Raw genomic sequence first — 20,422 nt, forward strand, 5'->3', positions numbered from 1 at the left:
GTCTCCCAGTCCCTGCCGCTGAAAAATATCCCCAAGGGCATGATGCTGTCACCACCATGCTTCAACGTAGGGATAGTGCCAGGTTTCCTCCAGATGTGACGCTTGGCATTCAGGCCAAAGAGTTCATTCTTTGTTTTTTCAGACCAGAAAATCTTGTTTCTCATGGTCTGAGTCTCCTTTAGGTGCCTTTTGGCAAACTCTAAGCCGGCTGTCATGTGCCTTTTACTGAGGAGTGGCTTCCGTTTGGCCACTACCATAAAGACCTGATTGGTGGAATGCTGCAGAGATGGTTGTCCTTCTGGAAGGTTCTCCCATCACAGAGGAACTCTGGAGCTCTGTCAGAGTGACCATCGGGTTCCCCCGATTGCTCAGTTTGGTCGGGCGGCCAGCTCTAGGAAGAGTCTTGGTGGTTCCAAACTTCTTCCATTTAAGAATGATGGAGGCAACTGTGTTCTTGGGGACCTTCAATGCTGCAGAAATGTTTTGGTACCCTTCCCCAGATCTGTGCCTTGACACAATCCTGTCTCGGAGGTATACGGACAATTCCTCCGACCTCATAGCTTGGTTTTTGCTCTGACATGCACTGTCAACTGTGGGACCTTATATAGACAGGTGTGTGCCTTTCCAAATCATGTCCAATCAATTGAATTTACCACAGGTTGACTCCAAGTTGTAGAAACATCTCAAGCATGATCAATGGAAACAGGATGTACCTGGGCTTAATTTCGAGTCTCATAGTAAAAGGGTCTGAATACTTATGTAAATAAGGTATTTATTTTTTTATTTCTATTTTACATTTGGAAAAATCTAAAAAAAACTGTTTTCGCTTTGTCGTTATGGGGTATTGTGTGTACTGAATGTCAGAGAATAGCTTTGTATCCATTGCAGTGCTCTGGATGTTCTATCGTGCTTTCTTTGAATGCCTGACTTTTAAACCGACATATCTTTTCAATAAAGAACATTTATGCCAATTCAGTTAACTGCTCTGGTTCGCTTAAGTTCAGGTTGTGATTGTGCCTTACAACTTCAAGGAGATGGGCAGCATGTAGGAACATACAGGTAACTGCCAAAATAAAGGAAACAAATGAGTAAATTAGGAATACAAAGTATATTGAAAGCAGGTGCTTCCACACAGGTGTGGTTCCTGAGTTAATAAAGCAATTAACATCCCATCATGCTCAGGGTCATGTATAAAAATGCCCAATTGTCCATTATTTTGGCTACCATGGCTAGAAGAGAGCTCAGTGACTTTGAAAGAGGGGTCTCAAAGGAGCATAGGGGGTTTAAAGTGTGTGTGTGTGTGTGTGTGTGTGTGAGTGTGTGTGTGTGTGTCAGTTACCAGATCTCAACCCAATTGAACACTTATGTGAGATTCTGGAACAGCGCCCAAGACAGCGTTTTTCACCACCATCAACAATACACCAAATTATGGAATTTTTCATGGGTCAATGGTGTCGCATCCCTCCAAAAGAGTTCCAGACACTTGGAGAATCTATGCCAAGGCACATTGAAGCTGTTCTGGTGGCTCGTGGTGGCCCAATGCCCTATTAAGATATTTTATGTTGGTGTTTCCTTTAGTGCTGACCCCATTTAGTCGACTGGTCAATTGTTTGGTCGTTAGGTTATTGGTCGACTGAGATTTCTTTAGTTGAGTAGCAGCAAAACATATAGATTTTTTTTTAAATCATGGTGCGATTGGCACCTGTCTGAGCGGACTAATCCATTGTGGAGGCCATGGGGATGGCACAGTTCATCAGTCTAATATGTGCTACTGAAATTGTATCTGGTTAAATTACATAAGAACAATGGTGCAACACTAATAAAAATTATATTTATAACAAATGCGCTTTCTCCCGCGTTGGATAGTGGTCGGGGTCCGCGGTTCAGAAGCACATCAGTGAGCTGTTGAATTGGTGCCTTTTCCTAGACCATGTTGCTATGTGCATAATAGCAAAGTTAACCAGCATATTGGTGTTAAGAACAATGTGGGGGAAACAGCAGCAGAATGAGATGAGAAAACAGGCCTTGCCTTATTGTCTAAGAAAAGTGACGAGAGAGCAAACCTCAACTTAATTAGATCTATAATCAATAACCTAACGAATAAATGTGCCTGGATTTATAAATAATCAATATATCTACAGAAATAAGACAGATCCTGCTTCTGTTGCCTGTTTGAGTTTTTGTTTAATAATAGCCTACTGATTCCGCAAGCACCAAGCCTCACTCAATGACATGTCAAGTAAACTATTTTACAAATTTGACTGTTTTTAATCTTTGCTATACTGTAATTTGTAATTTGTATTAGGATCCCCATTAGCTAACGCCGTAACGCTAGCTAATCTTACTGGGGTCCAACAAAAATGAATAAGACTTTACAAACAATAACAAATCAAGACTTCACAAACATTCAACAAGTAGACAATTAAAATACCTGACAGGAAACACATTTAACATTCAGTTGATGCACAAGGCTGCAGGGCCAGATGGATTACCAGGACGTGTACTGCGAGCATGCGCTGACCAACAGGCAAGTGTCTTCACTGACATTTTCAACCTCTCCCTGTCCGAGTCTGTAATACCAACATGTTTTAAGCAGATCACCATTGTGTCTGTGCCCAAGAACATTAAGATAACCTGCCTAAATGACTACTGACCCATAGCACTCACGACTGTAGCCATGAAGTGCTTTGAAAGGCTGGTCATGGCTCACATCACCATTATCCCAGAAACCCTAGACCCACTCCAATTTGCATACCGCCCCAACAGATCCACAGATGATGCAGTCTCTATTGCACTCCACACTGCCCTTTCCCACCTGGACAAAAGGAACACCTATGTGAGAATGCTGTTCATTGACTACAGCTCAGCATTCAACACCAGTGTGCCCTCAAAGCTCATCAACAAGCTAAGGACCCTGGGACTAAACACCTCCCTCTGCAACTGGATCCTGGACTTCCTGACGGGCCGCCCCCAGGTGGTAAGGGTAGGTAACAACACATCCGCCACGCTGATCCTCAACACAGGTGCCCCTCAGGGGTGCGTGCTCACTCCCCTCCTGTACTCCCTGTTCGCTCATGACTGCACGGCCAGGCACGACTCCATCACCATCATTAAATTTACCGATGACACAACAGTGGCCCTGCAGCCTGATCACCGACAACGACGAGACAGCCTATAGGGAGGAGGTCAGAGACCTGGCCGTGTGGTGCCAGGACAACAACCTCTCCCTCATCGTGATCAAGACAAAGGAGATGTTTGTGGACTACAGGAAAAAGAAAACCGAGCACGCTCCCATTCTCATCAACAGGGCTGCAGTGGAGCAGGTTGAGAGCTTCAAGTTCTTTGGTGTCCACATCACCAGCAAACTAACATGGTCCAAGCACACCAAGACAGTCATGAAGAGGGAACAAGAAAACTTATTCCCCCTCAGGAGACTGAAAAGATTTGGCATGGGTCCTCAGATCCTCAAAAGGTTCTACAGCTGCACCATCGAGAGCATCCTGACTGGTTGCATCACTGCCTGGTATGGCAACTGCTCAGCCTCTGACCGCAAGGCACTGCAGGGGGTAGTGCGAATGGTCCAGTACATCACTGGGGCCAAGCTTCCTGCCATCCAGGACCTCTATACCAGGTGGTGTCAGAGGAAGGCCCTAAAAATGGTCAAAGACTCCCGCCACCCTAATCATACACTGTTCTCTCTGCTACCGCACGGTGCCAAGTCTAGGTCCAAGAGGCTTCTAAACAGCTTCTACCCCCAAGCCATAAGACTCCTGAACATTTAATCAAATGACTATCCAGACTCTTTACACCGCTGCTACTCTCTGTTGTTGTCATCTATGCATAGTCACTTCAGTAACTCTACCTACATGTACATACTACCTCAACTAACCGGTGCCCCCTGCACATTGACTCTGTACAGGTACCCCCCTGTACAGTCATGGCCAAAGGTTTTGAGAATGACACAAATATTAATTACCACAAAGTTTGCTGCTTCAGTGTCTTTAGATATTTTTGTCAGATGATACTATGGAATGGTTGAAGTATAATTACAAGCATTACATAAGCGTCAAAGGCTTTTATTGACAATTACATGAAGTTGATGCAAAGAGTCAATATTTGCAGTGTTGACCGTTCTTTTTCAAGACCTCTGCAATCCGACCTGGCATGCTGTCAATTAACTTCTGGGCCACATCCTGACTGATGGCAGCCCATTCTTGCATAATCAATGCTTGGAGTTTGTCAGAATTTGTGGGTTTTTGTTTGTCCACCCGCCTCTTGAGGATTGACCACAAGTTCTCAATGGGATTAAGGTCTGGGGAGTTTCCTGGCCATGGACCCAAAATATTGATGTTTTGTTCCCCGGGCCACTTAGTTATCACTTTTGCCTTATGGCAAGGTGCTCCATCATGCTGGAAAAGGCATTGTTCGTCACCAAACTGTTCCTGGATGGTTGGGAGAAGTTGCTCTCGTAGGATGTGTTGGTACCATTCTTTATACATGGCTGTGTTTTTATGCAAAATTGTGAGTGAGCCCACTCCCTTGGCTGAGAAGCAACCCCACACATGAATGGTCTCAGGATGCTTTACTGTTGGCATGACACAGGACTGATGGTAGCGCTCACCTTGTCTTCTCCGGCCAAGCTTTTTTCCGGATGCCCCAAACAATCGGAAAGGGGATTCATCAGAGAAAAGGACTTTGCCCCAGTCCTCAGCAGTCCAATCCCTGTACCTTTTGCAGAATATCAGTCTGTCCCTGATGTTTTTTTTCTTTGCTGCCCTTCTTGACACCAGGCCATCCTCCAAAAGTCTTCGCCTCACTGTGCATGCAGATGCACTCACACCTGCCTGCTGCCATTCCTGAGCAAGCTCTGTACTGGTGGTGCCCCGATCCCGCAGCTGAATCAACTTTAGGAGACGGTCCTGGTGCTTGCTGGACTTTCTTGGGCGCCCTGAAGCCTTCTTTACAACAATTTAACCGCTCTCCTTGAAGTTCTTGATGATCCGATAAATGGTTGATTTAGGTGCAATCTTACTGACAACAATATCCTTGCCCATGAAGCCCTTTTTGTGCAAAGCAATGATGACGGCACGTGTTTCCTTGCAGGTAACCATCGTTGACAGATGAAGAACAATGATTCCAAGCACCAACCTCCTTTTGAAGCTTCCAGTCTGTTATTCGAACTCAATCAGCATGACAGAGTGATCTCCAGCCTTGTCCTCGTCAACACTCACACCTGTGTTAATGAGAGAATCACTGACATGATGTCAGCTGGTCCTTTTGTGGCAGGGCTGAAATGCAGTGGAAATGTTTTTGGGGGATTCAGTTAATTTGCATGGCAAAGAGGGACTTTGCAATTAATTGCAATTCATCTGATCACTCTTCATAACATTCTGGAGTATATGCAAATTGCCATCATACTAACTGAGGCAGCAGACTTTGTTAAAATTAATATGTGTGTCATTCTCAAAACTTTTGGCCACGACTGTACAGTCTCGCTATTGTTGTTTTACTGCTGCTCTTTAATTACTTGTTACTTTTCTCTTATTCTTGTCCGTATTTTTGAAACTGCATTGTTGGTTGGGGGCTCATAAGTACCGTAATTTCCAGACTATTAAGCGCACCTGAATTTAAGCCGCAGCCACTGAATTTTTTAAAAAGTATTATTTTGAACATAAATAAGCCGCACATGTCTATAAGCCGCAGGTGCCTACTGGTACATTGAAACAAATTAACTTTACACAGGCTTTAACGAAACACGGCTTGTAACAAAAATAAATAGGCTTTAACGAAACACGGCTTGTAACAAAAATAAATAGGCTTTAACGAAACACGGCTTGTAACAAAAATAAATAGGCTTTAACGAAGCACGGCTTGTAACAAAAATAAATAGGCTTTAACGAAGCACGGCTTGTAACAAAAATAAATAGGCTTTAACGAAAAACGGCTTGTAACAAAAATAAATAGGCTTTAAAGAAACACGGCTTGTAACAAAAAATTTGCAGTAAACAGTAGCCTACCAAGAAAGTCATTGGTCACCATCTTCCTTCTCCTGTGCACTGAAACCATCTCCTTCGGTGTCGGAGTTAAATAGCCTCAGAATTGCTTCATCCGATATTGGATCGTTTTCATTGTCGCTCTCGTCACTTTCATCCGGAGGCAAATCCCCCGCTGAGCCCTCTTCAACATGCAGCAGTCCAGCCTTTCGAAACCTGTTGATGATAGTGGATTTTTTGACAATGATCCACGCTGTCAGGACCCACTGGCAGACTTGACCATAAGTTGCTCTTCGCATGCGGCCCGTTTTAGTGAAGGATTTCTCCCCACTTGTCATCCAAGCCTCCCGCTGAACACGGAGCGCCACCTTAAATGCACGATTTACACTGATGTAGAGTGGCTGCAAATACTTTGTTGTACCCCGAGGAATCAGGGTGACAAAATGACTACCGTAATCAGAATGATGGGAAGTTTGAGAGCGCTCGATTTAATCTAAACAGTAAACAAAAAAGTTGTTTGACCTTAACCCGTTCGGCAATTTCATTGGTCTAATGAAAGCTTCATGCCGCCAAAAAAACTGAGCACGTCACAGAATGTGTTTAAAAAAAAAAAAAATTGAAAGCGGGAAAAATCCATATATTAGCCGCGTCATTGTTTAAGCCGCGAGGCTCAAAGTGTGGGAAAAAAGTTGCGGTTTATAGTCCGGAAATTACGGTAAGCATTTCACTGTAAGGTCTACACCTGTTGTGTTCGGTGCATGGGACTAATAAAATTTGATTTGATACACTTTGATGTTATATGGTGGTCAGTGGAGGAGGGAGGAGAAACAACGGGTGCTCGTCACACAGTCACTCGCTGTCTCTTTTTAAAACACAGAGTAACAAGTCTGGGCCCGGCACAATCAATTGCTGGTTGGACTTCCTCTAGTAATTTGTGTTTAGTCATTGTTTAATCAAACAGTGTGCTTAAAACATCAGATAAGCTCAGTGCATATAGTTGATTTGATTAAACCACATAGGAAGTGTCAATATAAGAAAAATACACTTGAAAATTTGGACCAATCAATTGGACGACTCTTGGTTGACCAAGATTTATTTTAGTCGGGGACAGCCCTAGTTTCCTTTATTTTGGCAGTTACCTGTACAAGTTCATAAAATCAGATAAAACATCTAGTTGAAAACAGCATCACTCAAAGTAAATCAAATAGAAAGTGTTAATACACAACAAAAATGATTTTTACAGTAAGGTATTTTATTAGAAATGTCAAAAATAATACTGTTAGTAACAAGGCAGATATGATATGAGATCCGGAGAATAGGAAGGGCAGGTTTAATACCCTGCAAATCTGTCTGTATCGTGGAGCATGTTAGTACCACTGTCTGTGTAGTACAGATGTAGGATCTTCATTTGAGCCAGTTTGCTACAGCAGGAAAATAATCCTGCAGAAATAGAAAATGTAAATTATGTGGATTATAATTAATGCCATTTTTCTAGAGGTTGATACATTTTTTGTAAAGGAAAAGTCTGACATTACAAACTTCCGAAGCCTTTTTAAACCTCAAATACACTACAACTGTTAAATATAATGCATTGCAGGAATGTTATTCCACAACAAGGTGATCAAATTACGATCCAACCTCTGTACTAGGCAGGGTTTTGTACCACAATGAGTGTTTGATATGAATGACTAACATTAATTAGATAGCACACACTAAAGGTCTGAAAATAACCTATTATTCTGTGGCATATGCAGGGAGAACAGAAAACGAATTAAATTAAGTTGTATTGGATTCCCCAAGCTTTACCAACTGACGATACAACACCCACCTGTTCTCTTTCTGTAGCCTGCAGCTATGACAGCTCCGACTGACTGGACGATAGTATTGTACATTTCTCTGTTTGATATATATTTTTTTATAGAAACACAGACCGAAAATATAATATAAAGTAAGTCTGGATGCTGTATTGTTCTAGATAAAGTAGACGTATTGCCATTGAAGCATCAAAATAAAACATCCAATAAAATGTCTCCAACTGGATGTTGGGTTAGTTAGTGTTCTGAGGGGAAAGTACATCTACATAAATATCAGACTCATCTTACGATTCATATACTGATCCGGGACCAAACATTTAAGCTAGTAGTCACCAACTGATGTTTTCTTTTGTTTGTTCTTTTTACAATCATTGACCACCGACTAGTCGCATAAAAAGGCTGTTCTGCAGATCATTTTCTGTGTTTCGTCACATTCCTGTACATAGCCATTTCCAATATTAAAAAGGAGAAAGAGGAAGACATATCCTCTTCTGGTTGTTGACTTTCCCAAGTATAGTATGAGTTGACTGCTGTTGAGCAAACCTGGGTTCATATAGTATTTGTTTTCTCCAAATACTTTAAGTGTTTGAGCCTGTCTCGAGTGCCAGATGGGAGGGGTTTGCTTTTGGGTCTATTCCATTGGCTTTATTGCGCCAGACAAGCTCAATCAAGCGCAGATTAAGTACTTGAAAGAAAACAAATACAATCTGCACCCAGGTCTGCTGTTGAGTGAATGATGAGGTGGAACCATGGTCTGTGATGCTGACGTTCAGTGGTTACATAGGATCTGTCTCAGTCTCAGGCAGCGCTGGACACAGCCAGCTTCTTCAGGTGGTCCATGAATACCTGTAGACTGACATCATCTGTCAGGATTGGGGCTCCCGACTCCTACACAGAGGACGAGAGTGTAATTCAGTTATATAACCTGGAAAAGTGGTTACACCCTGGAGGCTCCTCAGAGGAGGAAAAGGTGGACCATCCTCAGTGAATTTCATAAAAATAATTAAGCATAAAAAAAGTGATCATTTTTAAATAAAACTATTCACGTCACCAAATAACGTATTAAAAAACACACTGTTTTGCAAAGGTCTACAGTAGCCTCAACAGCACTCTGTAGGGTAGCACCATGGTGTAGCAGGAGGACCGGTTCTCACCCCCTTCCATAGACTTACACAGTAATTCTGACAATTTCCGGAGGACGTCCTCCAACCTATCAGAGCTCTTGTAGGATGAACTGACATGTTGTCCACCCAATCAAAGGATCAGAGAATAAATAGTACTGAAAGCATAAGCTACATCTAGCTAGCATTGCAGTGCATAAAATGTAGTGAGTAATTGACACAGAGAGAGAAAGACAATAGTTGAACAGTTTTGAACAAACTAATTTCTTCAAGGCAAGAGAGAAAGTGAGAGCTATATTTCGTTGTATTTTATCCACTTTCACTTATCTAATGAATGCAGCTAGCTAGTTTAGCCTACTCAAACACCCGGCTCAAACAGAGAGGGATGCTATGTTAGCTAGCTGGCTATGGCTATCCAACACGGTAACTCTTCCAAGTCAAGGTAAGCTTTTGGCTTTATCAATTTATTGCCACTGGGGCCCACTGGTGTAACTGCTAAACTACTTGCTGACTGTACTGCATGATTGTAGCTAGCGGGTTCACTAATGCGTTAGTTCTAGTAGCTATGTTGACTATGACGTCAGCTAATATGGTTACAAAGATGTATGCTGTTTGTAGCGATTAGCGGTAATTATATGAAGGTTTGGCTTGGAAAGTTTTTTTGCATGGTCACAGACAGTTGATGTGTTGTACACTGAAGTCCACAAGCAAAGGGAAAAGGTGAGAGAAGGAGAGTGCGTAGATATAAGTAGAAATTATACAACGCGCAAAGTGATCATGCTGTTTGAATGTGGTAGCTATGAAAGTAAATTGTGTTTGCACGTGATCAGGGGTGTATTCATTCCACTGATTCTGTTGAATGAAACGGGGATAAACATACCTGAATTTGTCCAATAGAAACTTGTTTGCAACTGTTGGACTAATGATTACACCCTAGGTCAACTAGCTGCAGGCAATAGTGTGCAATGCGGTATTGAATGTGCCACTGTCTGTCACCATGATTACTTAAAATGTTCTCTTGACCTGTGCACTTAAGTTGTAAACTTTCATTCATAGACAAGGTTGTAGCAACCTCATGATCATTCGCTATAGGAAAAATCTGAGTATCACGTAGTAGTCTAAACCTATCGATGTTACATTGAGCTGGATGAATGGATTATGAATGACTGCCATCCAATATGCTGTAATAGAAATAAGGCCATGCTCATGAACAAAATGAGTGTCCTCCCTCATCTTAAATGGCACCGACCGCCACTAAGTTACACCTTCATTATCCACTAAAAAATGTAAGATGACTACACTAATTTGTGTAGACTTTACCAGCTTGTGTAAAAGAAACGGACAACAAGTAAGAGTTGAAGAAAAATGATTAGTCAAGAACAGGAGTAGGATTGTGTGCGTCTCAGGAGGAGTGTAATAATAATTCAAAAGGTTCCATAGGTCCATTACTCTCTGTGCGTCTCCTCTAATAAGTAGTAGTAGCAGCTGTAAGCCATGACAAACAGGTACAGGGACTCTCTCTCTCCAGCTACATAATGACTTTCAATATGACAAGCTGAGTCAGGCTGAACCACAGTGGACCCTATGCTCCTCCAGGATCAACAGTCACTATTGCACACACATGCCATTCAGAAAGAGACAACGTGCTTATCTTTTACATTATAAAATACTAAAAACACCATCCTTAGCAGTATGTACTTTTTATTAATAGTATCTTCTCTAGTTCCTGGGTAAAAAAATAAATGAAATAATCAGTAGAAGTCTTACCTGGCCCCACGCATACATGTTGTTGTGGGTTTGTGATGGGTTAACTTTAGATAGCAGGAAACGAGCCTAGAAAACAACAAGAACATCCATACATGAAGTTGAATAGACTTGACAGTTGACATTCACATACATTTTAGTGAGTGTGTGTATGTACCTGTGATCCGCCAAACTCTGTGTCTATGTAGCGGGGCATAGGGAAGCGGCTGTGCAGGATCTCCTGGGCGTCATCCGCTGGAGCCTGCAGCAGGTGGCGGAAGTTCTCGTACTCGGGCATCTCCTGGTAGCCTGCCTTACGCCACTGAGACACAGTCTGATGGATAGACAGAGAGAAAGGGTTAGAGAGAGGCCAGTTAGACATGAATAATTACATGTAGACGTTTACAGATCTGAGAAATTAAGAGAAGTCTGTTTAGGAGCAGATTGGTTTTGCTTGACATTATTTCAATAGCAATCAATGACACTGTGTTTAATGTATTTCTTTTTTTCAAACAATACAAAACATACAAACGCACACAAACATCAACGACCTCACACCCCCATCTCCAGCGCCCGCATCCCTCTCCGCCACATGGCCTCAAACTGCACCATTTTATTTCTCTCCGTCGACAACGCATTTTCAATATTTAGATAACAAAGCATCTGACATCTCCATTGTGTTAACTATGGAGTATTGGTTGATTTCCAATTTAAGTATACATTTTTTAAAGATGATTTCTGAGAAAAGTATCTCTATGCACCCTCATATGCCATATCTTGAAATATGCAAACAGATGAAAAGTACATTTACATTGTAATACTTCTGACAGCTAACTTTATAACTCCACCCATAACTTTTGGACTTTATAGCATTACCAGAAGGCATGGATAATTGAGTCATTGTTAGTTTTACACTTAAGACAGGACGCTTGTATAATATTAAGCGTACATTTTTGTTAAATAATGTCGTTAGTTATGCTCCAACATTCCCTCCATCTTGTGCTAATATAAGTCTTGGTTCCAATAGTTTATATTTTTTCTAAGAGGTTGTCAGTTGGATATGCTCTCTGCAAGGTTCTGTATAGCTTACCTATCATATGAACATCCTTTTCTGACTCAAATAGGATTCCCTCAAGATTGCGCTGATGACCAAGAGATTTCAAATCAAACATTTTTAAGCTGCATGTATTTGAAAATATCTACATTGGTCAGTCTAAAATTGCTTTTTAATTTTGTCAAATAAATAAATATATTTCCTATTACCAAGTCAGTTTTCCATGTGGACCATATTAAATCGGTGAATTGTGAAAAGCTATCCAAGGATTGTTCCATAGGGTTGTGTTTTTAGGTAGTGATAATAGTTATTGTAGAATATGTATCATTTTCATCAATATTGTTATAGTGTTCTTAACTATGAAGTTAATGTTCTTAGCTTTATCCTTTGAAAATAGACACGTGAAAAGATTCTGGGGATGCACATGCTCATCTTCAATATGTACCCATTGTTCCTCTTTAGTGCACTTAACTATATGTCGCAAATAAAAGCCTTGGGTGGCGAGTTGATACAATTCCAAGTCTGGAAGGATAAAACCCCACTCAGACTTAGGAAGATCTAAAACTTACATTTTTATTTCTATGAGTGTTATTTGCCCATAAAAAAGTATGTTATGAAGGAGTATAGTTTTTTTAAAGAATGTCTTTGGTGGGGTAATTAGAATCACTGAGAATAAATATAAAATATTTGGGAGCTATGCCATTTTGAAGAGGTTTAATCTACATGTAAGATTTATTGGTCCATTTAATAAGATCTGCTTTCATATTGGTAAGTAATGGGATTAAGTCATCTTTATATACAGTTGAAGTCGGAAGTTTACATACCCCTTAGCCAAATACATTTAAACTCAGTTTTTCACAATTCTAGACATTTAATCCTCGTAAAAATTCCCTGTCTTAGGTCAGTTAGGATCACCACTAAAGAATGTGAAATGTCAGAATAATAGGAGAGAGAAGGATTTATCTCAGCTTTTATTTCTTTCATCACATTCCCAGTGGGTCAGACATTTACATACACTCAATTAGTATTTGGTAGCATTGCCTTTAAATTGCTTAACTTGGATCAAACATTTCGGGTAGCCTTCCACAAGCTTCCCACAATAAGTTGGGTGAATTTTGTCCCATTCCTCCTAACAGAGCTGGTGTAACTGAGTCAGGCTTGTAGGCCTCCTTGCTCGCAAACGCTTTTTCAGTTCTGCCCACAAATTTTCTATAGGATTGAGGTCAGGGCTTTGTGATGGCCACTCCAATACCTTGACTTTGTTGTACTTAAGCCATTTTGCCACAACTTTGAATATGCTTGGGGTCATTGTCCATTTGGAAGACCCATTTGCGACCAAACTTTAACTTCCTGACTGATGTCTTGAGATGTTGCTTCAAAATATCCACATACTTTTCTCCCTCATGGTGCCATCTATTTTGTGAAGTGCACCAGTCCCTCCTGCAGCAAAGCACCCCCACAACATGATGCTGCCACCCTTGTTCTTCACGGTTGGTATGGTGTTCTTCAGCTTGCAAGCATCCCCCCTTTTCCACCAAACATAACGATGGTCATTATGGCCAACAGTTCTATTTTTCTTTCATCAGACCAGAGGACATTTCTCCAAAAACTACGATCTTTGTCCCCATGTGCAGTTGCAAACTGTAGTCTGGCTTTTTTTATGGCGGCTTTGGAGCAGAGGCTTCTTCCTTGCTGAGCGGCCTTTCAGGTTATGTAAATATAGGACTCATTTTACTGTGGATATAGATACTTTTGTACCTGTTTCCTCCAGCATCTTCACAAGGTCCTTTGCTGTTATTCTGGGATTGATTTGCACTTTTCGCACCAAAGTACGTTCATCTCTAGGAGACAGAACGTGTCTCCTTCCTGAGCGGTATGATGGCTGCGTGGTCCCATGGTGTTTATATTTGCGTGCTATTGTTTGTACAGATGAACGTGGTACCTTCAGGCATTTGGAAATTGCTCCCAAGGATGAACCAGACTTGTGGAGGTCTAGAATTATTTTTCTGAGGTCTTGGCTGATTCCTTTTGATTTTCCCATGATGTCAAGCAGAGGCACTGCGTTTGAAGTTAGGCCTTGAAATGCATCCACAGGTACACCTCCAATTGACTCAAATGATGTCAAGTAGCCTATCAGAAGCTTCTAAAGCCATGATATCATTTTCTGGAATTTTCCTAGCTTTTTAAAGGCACAGTCAACTTAGTGTATGTTAACTTCTGACCCACTGGAATTGTGACACAGTGAATTATAAGTGAAATAATCTGTCTGTAAACAATAGTTGGAAAAATGACTTGTGTCATGCACAAAGTAGATGTCCTAACCGACTTGCCAAAACTATAAACTGTTAAGTTAACCTCTACGGGCCACGGTGGCAGTATTGAGAATTTTGAAAAAAATACGTGCCCATTTTTAACTGCCTCCTACACCAACTCAGAAGCTAGGATATGCATATTATTAACACATTCGGATAGAAAACACTCTGAATTTTCTAAAACAGTTTGAATGGTGTCTGTAAGTATAACAAAACTCATATTGCAGGCAAAAACCTGAGAAAAATAGATTAAAAAAAAAATGAGAATTTTGTGGCTGTACTATTTAGTGTCATTGTTTATTAGATACCATAGTGAGAAAGGATTCAGTTCGCAACTCCTACGGATTCCACTAGATGTCAGCGATCTTTATAAAGTTGTTTGAAGCTTCCATGATTAACAGGGAGCAAATAAGAATGCATTGAAGTTGACGTCCGTGGGATGTCGTCACTTCCATTATGGCCTGCACCTGCGCAATCATGAGACACGGGACATTTTTCAAAAACGTTTTTCTAGACACAGGTGAGGTCGGGTTGAAACATTACTGATGTTTCACGTTAAAAATGGCTCTAAAGATTGATGCTAAACAACGTTTGACATGTTTGAACAAACATAAATAGATTATTTTTGTAACTTTTTTAACTTTTTGCCGTGACTTCACACACCCCCCCCGCGCTACTTTTTAGTAGCCACCGAAGCGCTAACAACATGGAACAACTTGGAGTTCTTTGGACATCAATTATGAACTTTGTCAAAAGAAACCACATTTGTTGTGGACCTGGAATTCCTGGAACTGCCAATGGATGAAGATAATCAAAGGTAATGGATTATTGACAATAGTATTATTGATATTACATGGTTACAAGATGATGCTAAGCTAATTAGGCTAGCTTATTGTTCTTAGCACAGCACCTGGTTTATTGCAACTTGTGATTTCCCAGTAAAGTTATTTTGAAATCTGGCAAGACAGTATCATTTACGAAATGTTAAACTATAATTATTTGAATGACAATATTATAATTTACCAATGTTTTCGAATAGTAATTTTGAAAATTGTAACGTTGTTCACCGGAAGCATTTCAGAGAAAAAAAAAATCAGAATTTCACAGCTACTGTAAAATGCGGTTTTTGGATATAAATATGAACTTGATGGAACAAAAAATGCATGTATTGTATAACATAATGTCCTAGGAGTGTCATCTGATGGAGATTGTCAAAGGTTGGTGCATAATTTTAGCTGGTTTCTGCTTTTGGTGACGCCTGACCTTGAATTGAAAATGGATGTTTGTACTTTTGTGGCTATGTACTGTCCTAACATAATCTAACTTTATGCTTTTGCCGTAAAGCCTCTTTGAAAATCGGACAATGTGGTTAGATTAAGGAGATGTTTATCTTTTAAATGGTGTAAAATAGTTGATTGTTTGAGAAATTGAAATTATTAGATTTTTGATGTTTTGAATTTCCAGCCTTGCTAGCAATCCCGTCTCAGGGTTCATTGCTAACCCGTGGCCTCAACAGGTTTTAACAAGAAATTTGTGGAGTGGTTTGAAAAACGAGTTTAAATGACTCCAACCTAAGTGTATGTAAACTTCCGACTTCAACTGTATGTGTTTGTTGTCACTAATTAAGCATCCTAAGTATTTAATATAGTTTTGTGGTCAATATAAAGGATTGTTGTAGATCATGAGTTATTATTTTTCTTATTGCCATTATTTCGTTTTTTTCCACTTGAATTTGAGTATTCAGAAAATATTTTTAGCGAGGGGGGCATTGAGTTTTTAATACTGGACATAATCTGCAAATAAATGCAGTTTATATTCATGTTCACCAAATACTCATACCCAAGCGGTTCAATTGCCAGTGCAAACAGGAAGGGGGGGACTTCCCTGTCTTGTACCTCTTTCTAAAGCAATTTCATGAGAAAATATAAACGCAACATGCAACAATTTCAAGATTTTACTGAGTTACAGTTCATATAAGGAAATCAGTCAATTGAAAAATGTATTAGGCCCTAATCTATGGATTTCACATGACTAGGCAGGGGCGCAACCATAGGTGGGCTAAGGGCACAGGCCCATCCACTTGGGAGCCAGGCCCTCCCACTGGGGAGCCAGGCCCAGCCAATCAGAATTAGTTTTTCCCAATGTTATGTGACAAGACTGCACGTTTTAGAGTGGCCTTCTATTGTCCGCTCTTGATATGCCACACCTGTCAGGTGGATGGATTATCTTGGCACAGGAGAAAGGCTCACTAACAGGATGTAAACAAATTTGTCCACCAAATTTGAAAAAAATAAGCTTTTGTGTATGGAACATTTCTGGGATCTTTTATTTCAGCTCATGAAACATGGGACCAACAGTTTACATGTTGCATTAAAATATTTTTGTTGACTATATTATTTCTGTATATTTTTGCTTAAGGTCAAAAGATTTGAATAGAAAAGACCATTCAAGACAGTCGAAAGCCTTTTAGTATCAACAGCCATTATTGATAAAGCGGGTGTAAAAAAACATTAGGAATACTTGTTCTTTCCATGACAGACTGACCAGGTGAATCCAGGTGAAAGCTATGATCCCTTATTGATGTCACCTGTTAAATCCACTTCAATCAGTGTTCACCAACCGGTCGTTTGCGATCGACTGGTCGATCTCCAAACCATTCTTAGTCGATCACCATCGAAACATTTCTGAAAAAACCCAACAATAAAGCCTTGCGTACCTAATTTTTGTATTTGTTTTACATTGTTGGCGGTAGGTGCACGTGATTCAGCAGCCCTAGTGCCGGGAAGGCAAAGTGTTCTCATTTTGAATCATTTCATGTGTCTGAAGGTTGAACTCTGCCTACTCGGCAGGCCCAGAGATCAAATCAAAGGCACCTAAAGGCCTACCGCTGGCCAATCAGACAGCGTCTTTCTCAACATTTTCCACACGCCATATACTGTAAAAGGAAGCCTCTAACGCACAGAAAAGTTGATCATGTGAGATTTCAAAACTTTTAAAACCATAACTAGAGACAGACTCAACTAATACAGCAAAGAGCTGCTGTTTTATTGAGTAAGTTCATTTTAAGTTGTTATTCAGCACTATCAACACTTCGTTCAACAGTTTAATAAGCCATTAAATGCGTGTTGTCCCTACTTCCACTCACGCTACAACCAGCACTTAAGCTGCAATAAAAGAGTATAGCTCTTTTATTGCGTTTCGATAAGCCTGCATTGTTATTATTTGCGGCTTGTTTTTTTTGTATCAAGGAATACATTGCTTTCTCTGGTCATAGGAGTAACATGAATTGCTGCATGAGGCAGAAATAATGCAATGCGACTTAAGTTTTGCCATCAGTTGGAAGACAGTCTCCTTTTCTCAGTGGAGAGAGGAGGGACGGTGAGTCAGGTGATCAGCAGCCTCACCGCTGCTCCCTCCCTACCCTCAGACTGACTGTCAGATGCAGGCCATCAGTCCAGTAAATAAAGGCTACTTATTATGCTCACTCAGCTGTCTCACAAGTAATACAACAAATGATATATTACCAGTGTGATCATTTACAGTGAGGGAAAAAAGTATTTGATCCCCTGCTGATTTTGTATGTTTGCCCACTGACAAAGAAATGATCACTCTATAACTTTAATGGTAGGTTTATTTGAACAGTGAGAGACCTGGGGACCGTCGCCGGAAGCTCTGGACTGGGGACCGTCGCCGGAAGCTCTGGACTGGGGACCGTCGCAGGAAGCTCTGGACTGTGAACCGTCGCCGGAAGCTCTGGACTGGGGACCGTCGCCGGAAGCTCTGGACTGGGGACCGTCGCCGGAAGCTCTGGACTGTGAACCGTCGCCGGAAGCTCTGGACTGGGGACCGTTGCCGGAAGCTCTGGACTGTTGATGCGCACTGGAGGCCTAGCGCGTGGAGCCGGTACCATTTGTACCGGAATGATTACACATTTCGCACAGCGAGTGCGGGGAGCTGGCACAGGACGTACTGGGCTGTGGAGGCGCACTGGAGACCTGGTGCGTAGAGCCGGCACAAATTGTACCGGAACGATGACACATTTCGCACAGCGAGTGCGGGGAGCTGGCACAGGACGTACAAGGCTGTGGAGGCATACTGGAGACCTGGTGCGTGGAGCTGGCACAGTTTTTACCAGACTGCTAGCACGCTCCTCAGGATGAGTACGGAGAGCTGACTCAGGTGGCATCAAACAGATAACACGCTCCTTAGGGCGAATGTCGTGCATCATACACCAACACAACAACTCTCTCATTTCTCTCTCCTCCAATTTCTCCATCAACTCACTGACGGTCTTTGACTCTCTCCGTTCACTCTCCTCCAATTTCTCCCTCTTCTCCCAGATTGGCTCTGGTTCACTCCTCGGCTCTGCCGACCACCTCGTGTGCCCCCCCCCAAAGAAAATGTGGGCTGTCCTTTGGGTTTTCTTGTGGCCGCGAACCCCGGCGTCGTCGCTGTCCTCCCTTCTCTTCTTGCGTCTGCCGCCAAGGAAGGCAATCCTGTCCTGCAAGGATTTCCTCCCAAGTCCAGGATCACTTCCCATCCAAAATCTCCTCCCAAGTCCAGGATGCTCTCTCCTCCTGGGCACGCTGCTTGGTCCTGTTGTGGTGGGATCTTCTGTCACGATCGTCGTAAGAACATTCAGACCAAAGCGCAGCGTGAAATTGGTTCGACATTTTATTTGAAGTGAACCGAAATAAATAACAAACGAAACGTGACGTTCTGGAGTGCTCACAGGCAACTACACAAAAATAAAACAAGATCCCACAAAACACAGTGGGGAAATGGCTGCCTAAATATGATCCCCAATCAGAGACAACGATAAACGGCTGCCTCTGATTGGGAACCATACCAGGCCAACATAGAAATAAAACAACCTAGATTACCCACCCTAGTCACATCCCGACCTAACCAACATAGAGAATAAAAGGCTCTCTATTGTCAGGGCGTGACACATAGTATGAATACATAGTTATTGAATACATCACATATATACACTACCGGTCAAAAGTTTTAGAACACCTACTCATTCAAGGGTTTTGATTTATTTTGACTATTTTCTACATTGTAGATTAATAGTGAAGACATAAAAACTATGAAATAACACATCATGTAGAAACCAGAAAAGTGTTAAACAAATCAAAACATATTTTATATTTGAGATTCTTCAAATATCCACCCTTTACCTTGATGACATCTTTGCACACTCATACATACATACATACATACATACATACATACATACATACATACATACATACATACATACATACATACATACATACATACATACATACATACATACATACATACTTACACACACTTTTTTTGGGGGGGTGCATAAAATACAAAAAATACCAGCAAATCAGCTCCAAGTGATTTTAATTATGGAAATCTGTCCCAAAGTATTCTGACGCATAATAGAGAGGTATACAAATGTAAGCAAGGTTTGAAATTATTACGTTTTAGTCAAATACTATATCTGTTTGGGCTACTTGCAGTCAATTTGCAGTCTGCAAATTATGTGTAATTATGTTCCGGCACCCTGACCATCCACTGCGGCTGAATCTAGTTGATGATCCCTGCACTAGTGCAACACTGGCATTACAGTCCCTACAACTCCCTCATCTATTCACAAATTTCAAATAAGGACAATAGTATCTGGCTGCAACCTGAAATGAAATCAGTCTAGTGTTATGATAGAACAGGGATCATCAAATAGATTCAGCCGCGTGACGATTTTTTCTTGAGCGGATGGTGAAGGGGCTGGAACATAATACAAAATAACTTGTAGACTGCAAATTGACCGCAAGAAGCCCAAACAGATCTAATATTTGATGTAGTCTGTTAATAGGTATGTTGATTATGATTGGATGACTGATGAACATACCTCGCCATGGTAGATGAGGATCTGGAAGAAGGTGTCCATGAGAAGGATGCGATCAGGAAGGATACTGCTACTGTCCAGCAACACAGGCTAGGAGAAGAAAAGTTGAAAAAGTTCTACATTTAAACCACATGTAAACAATACTAATAGCAGGATACTGAACACAGGCTAGGAGGATACTGAACACAGGCTCATCCTTCTAATGCAGCTCCAATCAATAATACTGTTTAATGACTAAACCAGGTTTGTTGAGGTATGGGGTGGGGGTTAATCCCAGATACTAATAGGAATGTCACAATATCGGCATATTCCAAAACAAATGTCACAACACACCAACTCTCATCTCAGGTACAAAAAAATGTGTTGGTGTTTTAAAGGACACAAACAGCGCAGATGGAGTGGTTCTGTTTATCTTTCAATGTTTAACAGGCGAGTAGACAGAATATAAAGTCAGAGCCAGTGGAAACATTACAACTGAATCCCAAATGGCACCCTATTCCC

The 20,422-nt window shown here is 41.2% G+C and overlaps 1 protein-coding gene across 1 annotated transcript in view; it reads right to left on the minus strand.

Annotated features, from left to right (window-relative positions):
- Positions 1 to 7,224: 7,224 nt before the first annotated feature.
- Positions 7,225 to 20,422, minus strand: part of LOC115162075 (protein transport protein Sec23A) — a 41,832-nt gene continuing 28,634 nt past the window's right edge. The window contains exons 15-18 of the mRNA XM_029713024.1: positions 19,925 to 20,011; positions 10,850 to 11,005; positions 10,696 to 10,761; positions 7,225 to 8,695 (exon numbers count right to left, since the gene is read on the minus strand). Of these exons, the coding sequence (XP_029568884.1) occupies positions 8,606 to 8,695; positions 10,696 to 10,761; positions 10,850 to 11,005; positions 19,925 to 20,011 (399 nt within the window). The 3' untranslated portion in view covers positions 7,225 to 8,605. The remainder of the gene's footprint in view (positions 8,696 to 10,695; positions 10,762 to 10,849; positions 11,006 to 19,924; positions 20,012 to 20,422) is intronic.

Source organism: Salmo trutta, chromosome 25, assembly GCF_901001165.1.
Source record: "Salmo trutta chromosome 25, fSalTru1.1, whole genome shotgun sequence".
NCBI lineage: Eukaryota > Metazoa > Chordata > Actinopteri > Salmoniformes > Salmonidae > Salmo > Salmo trutta.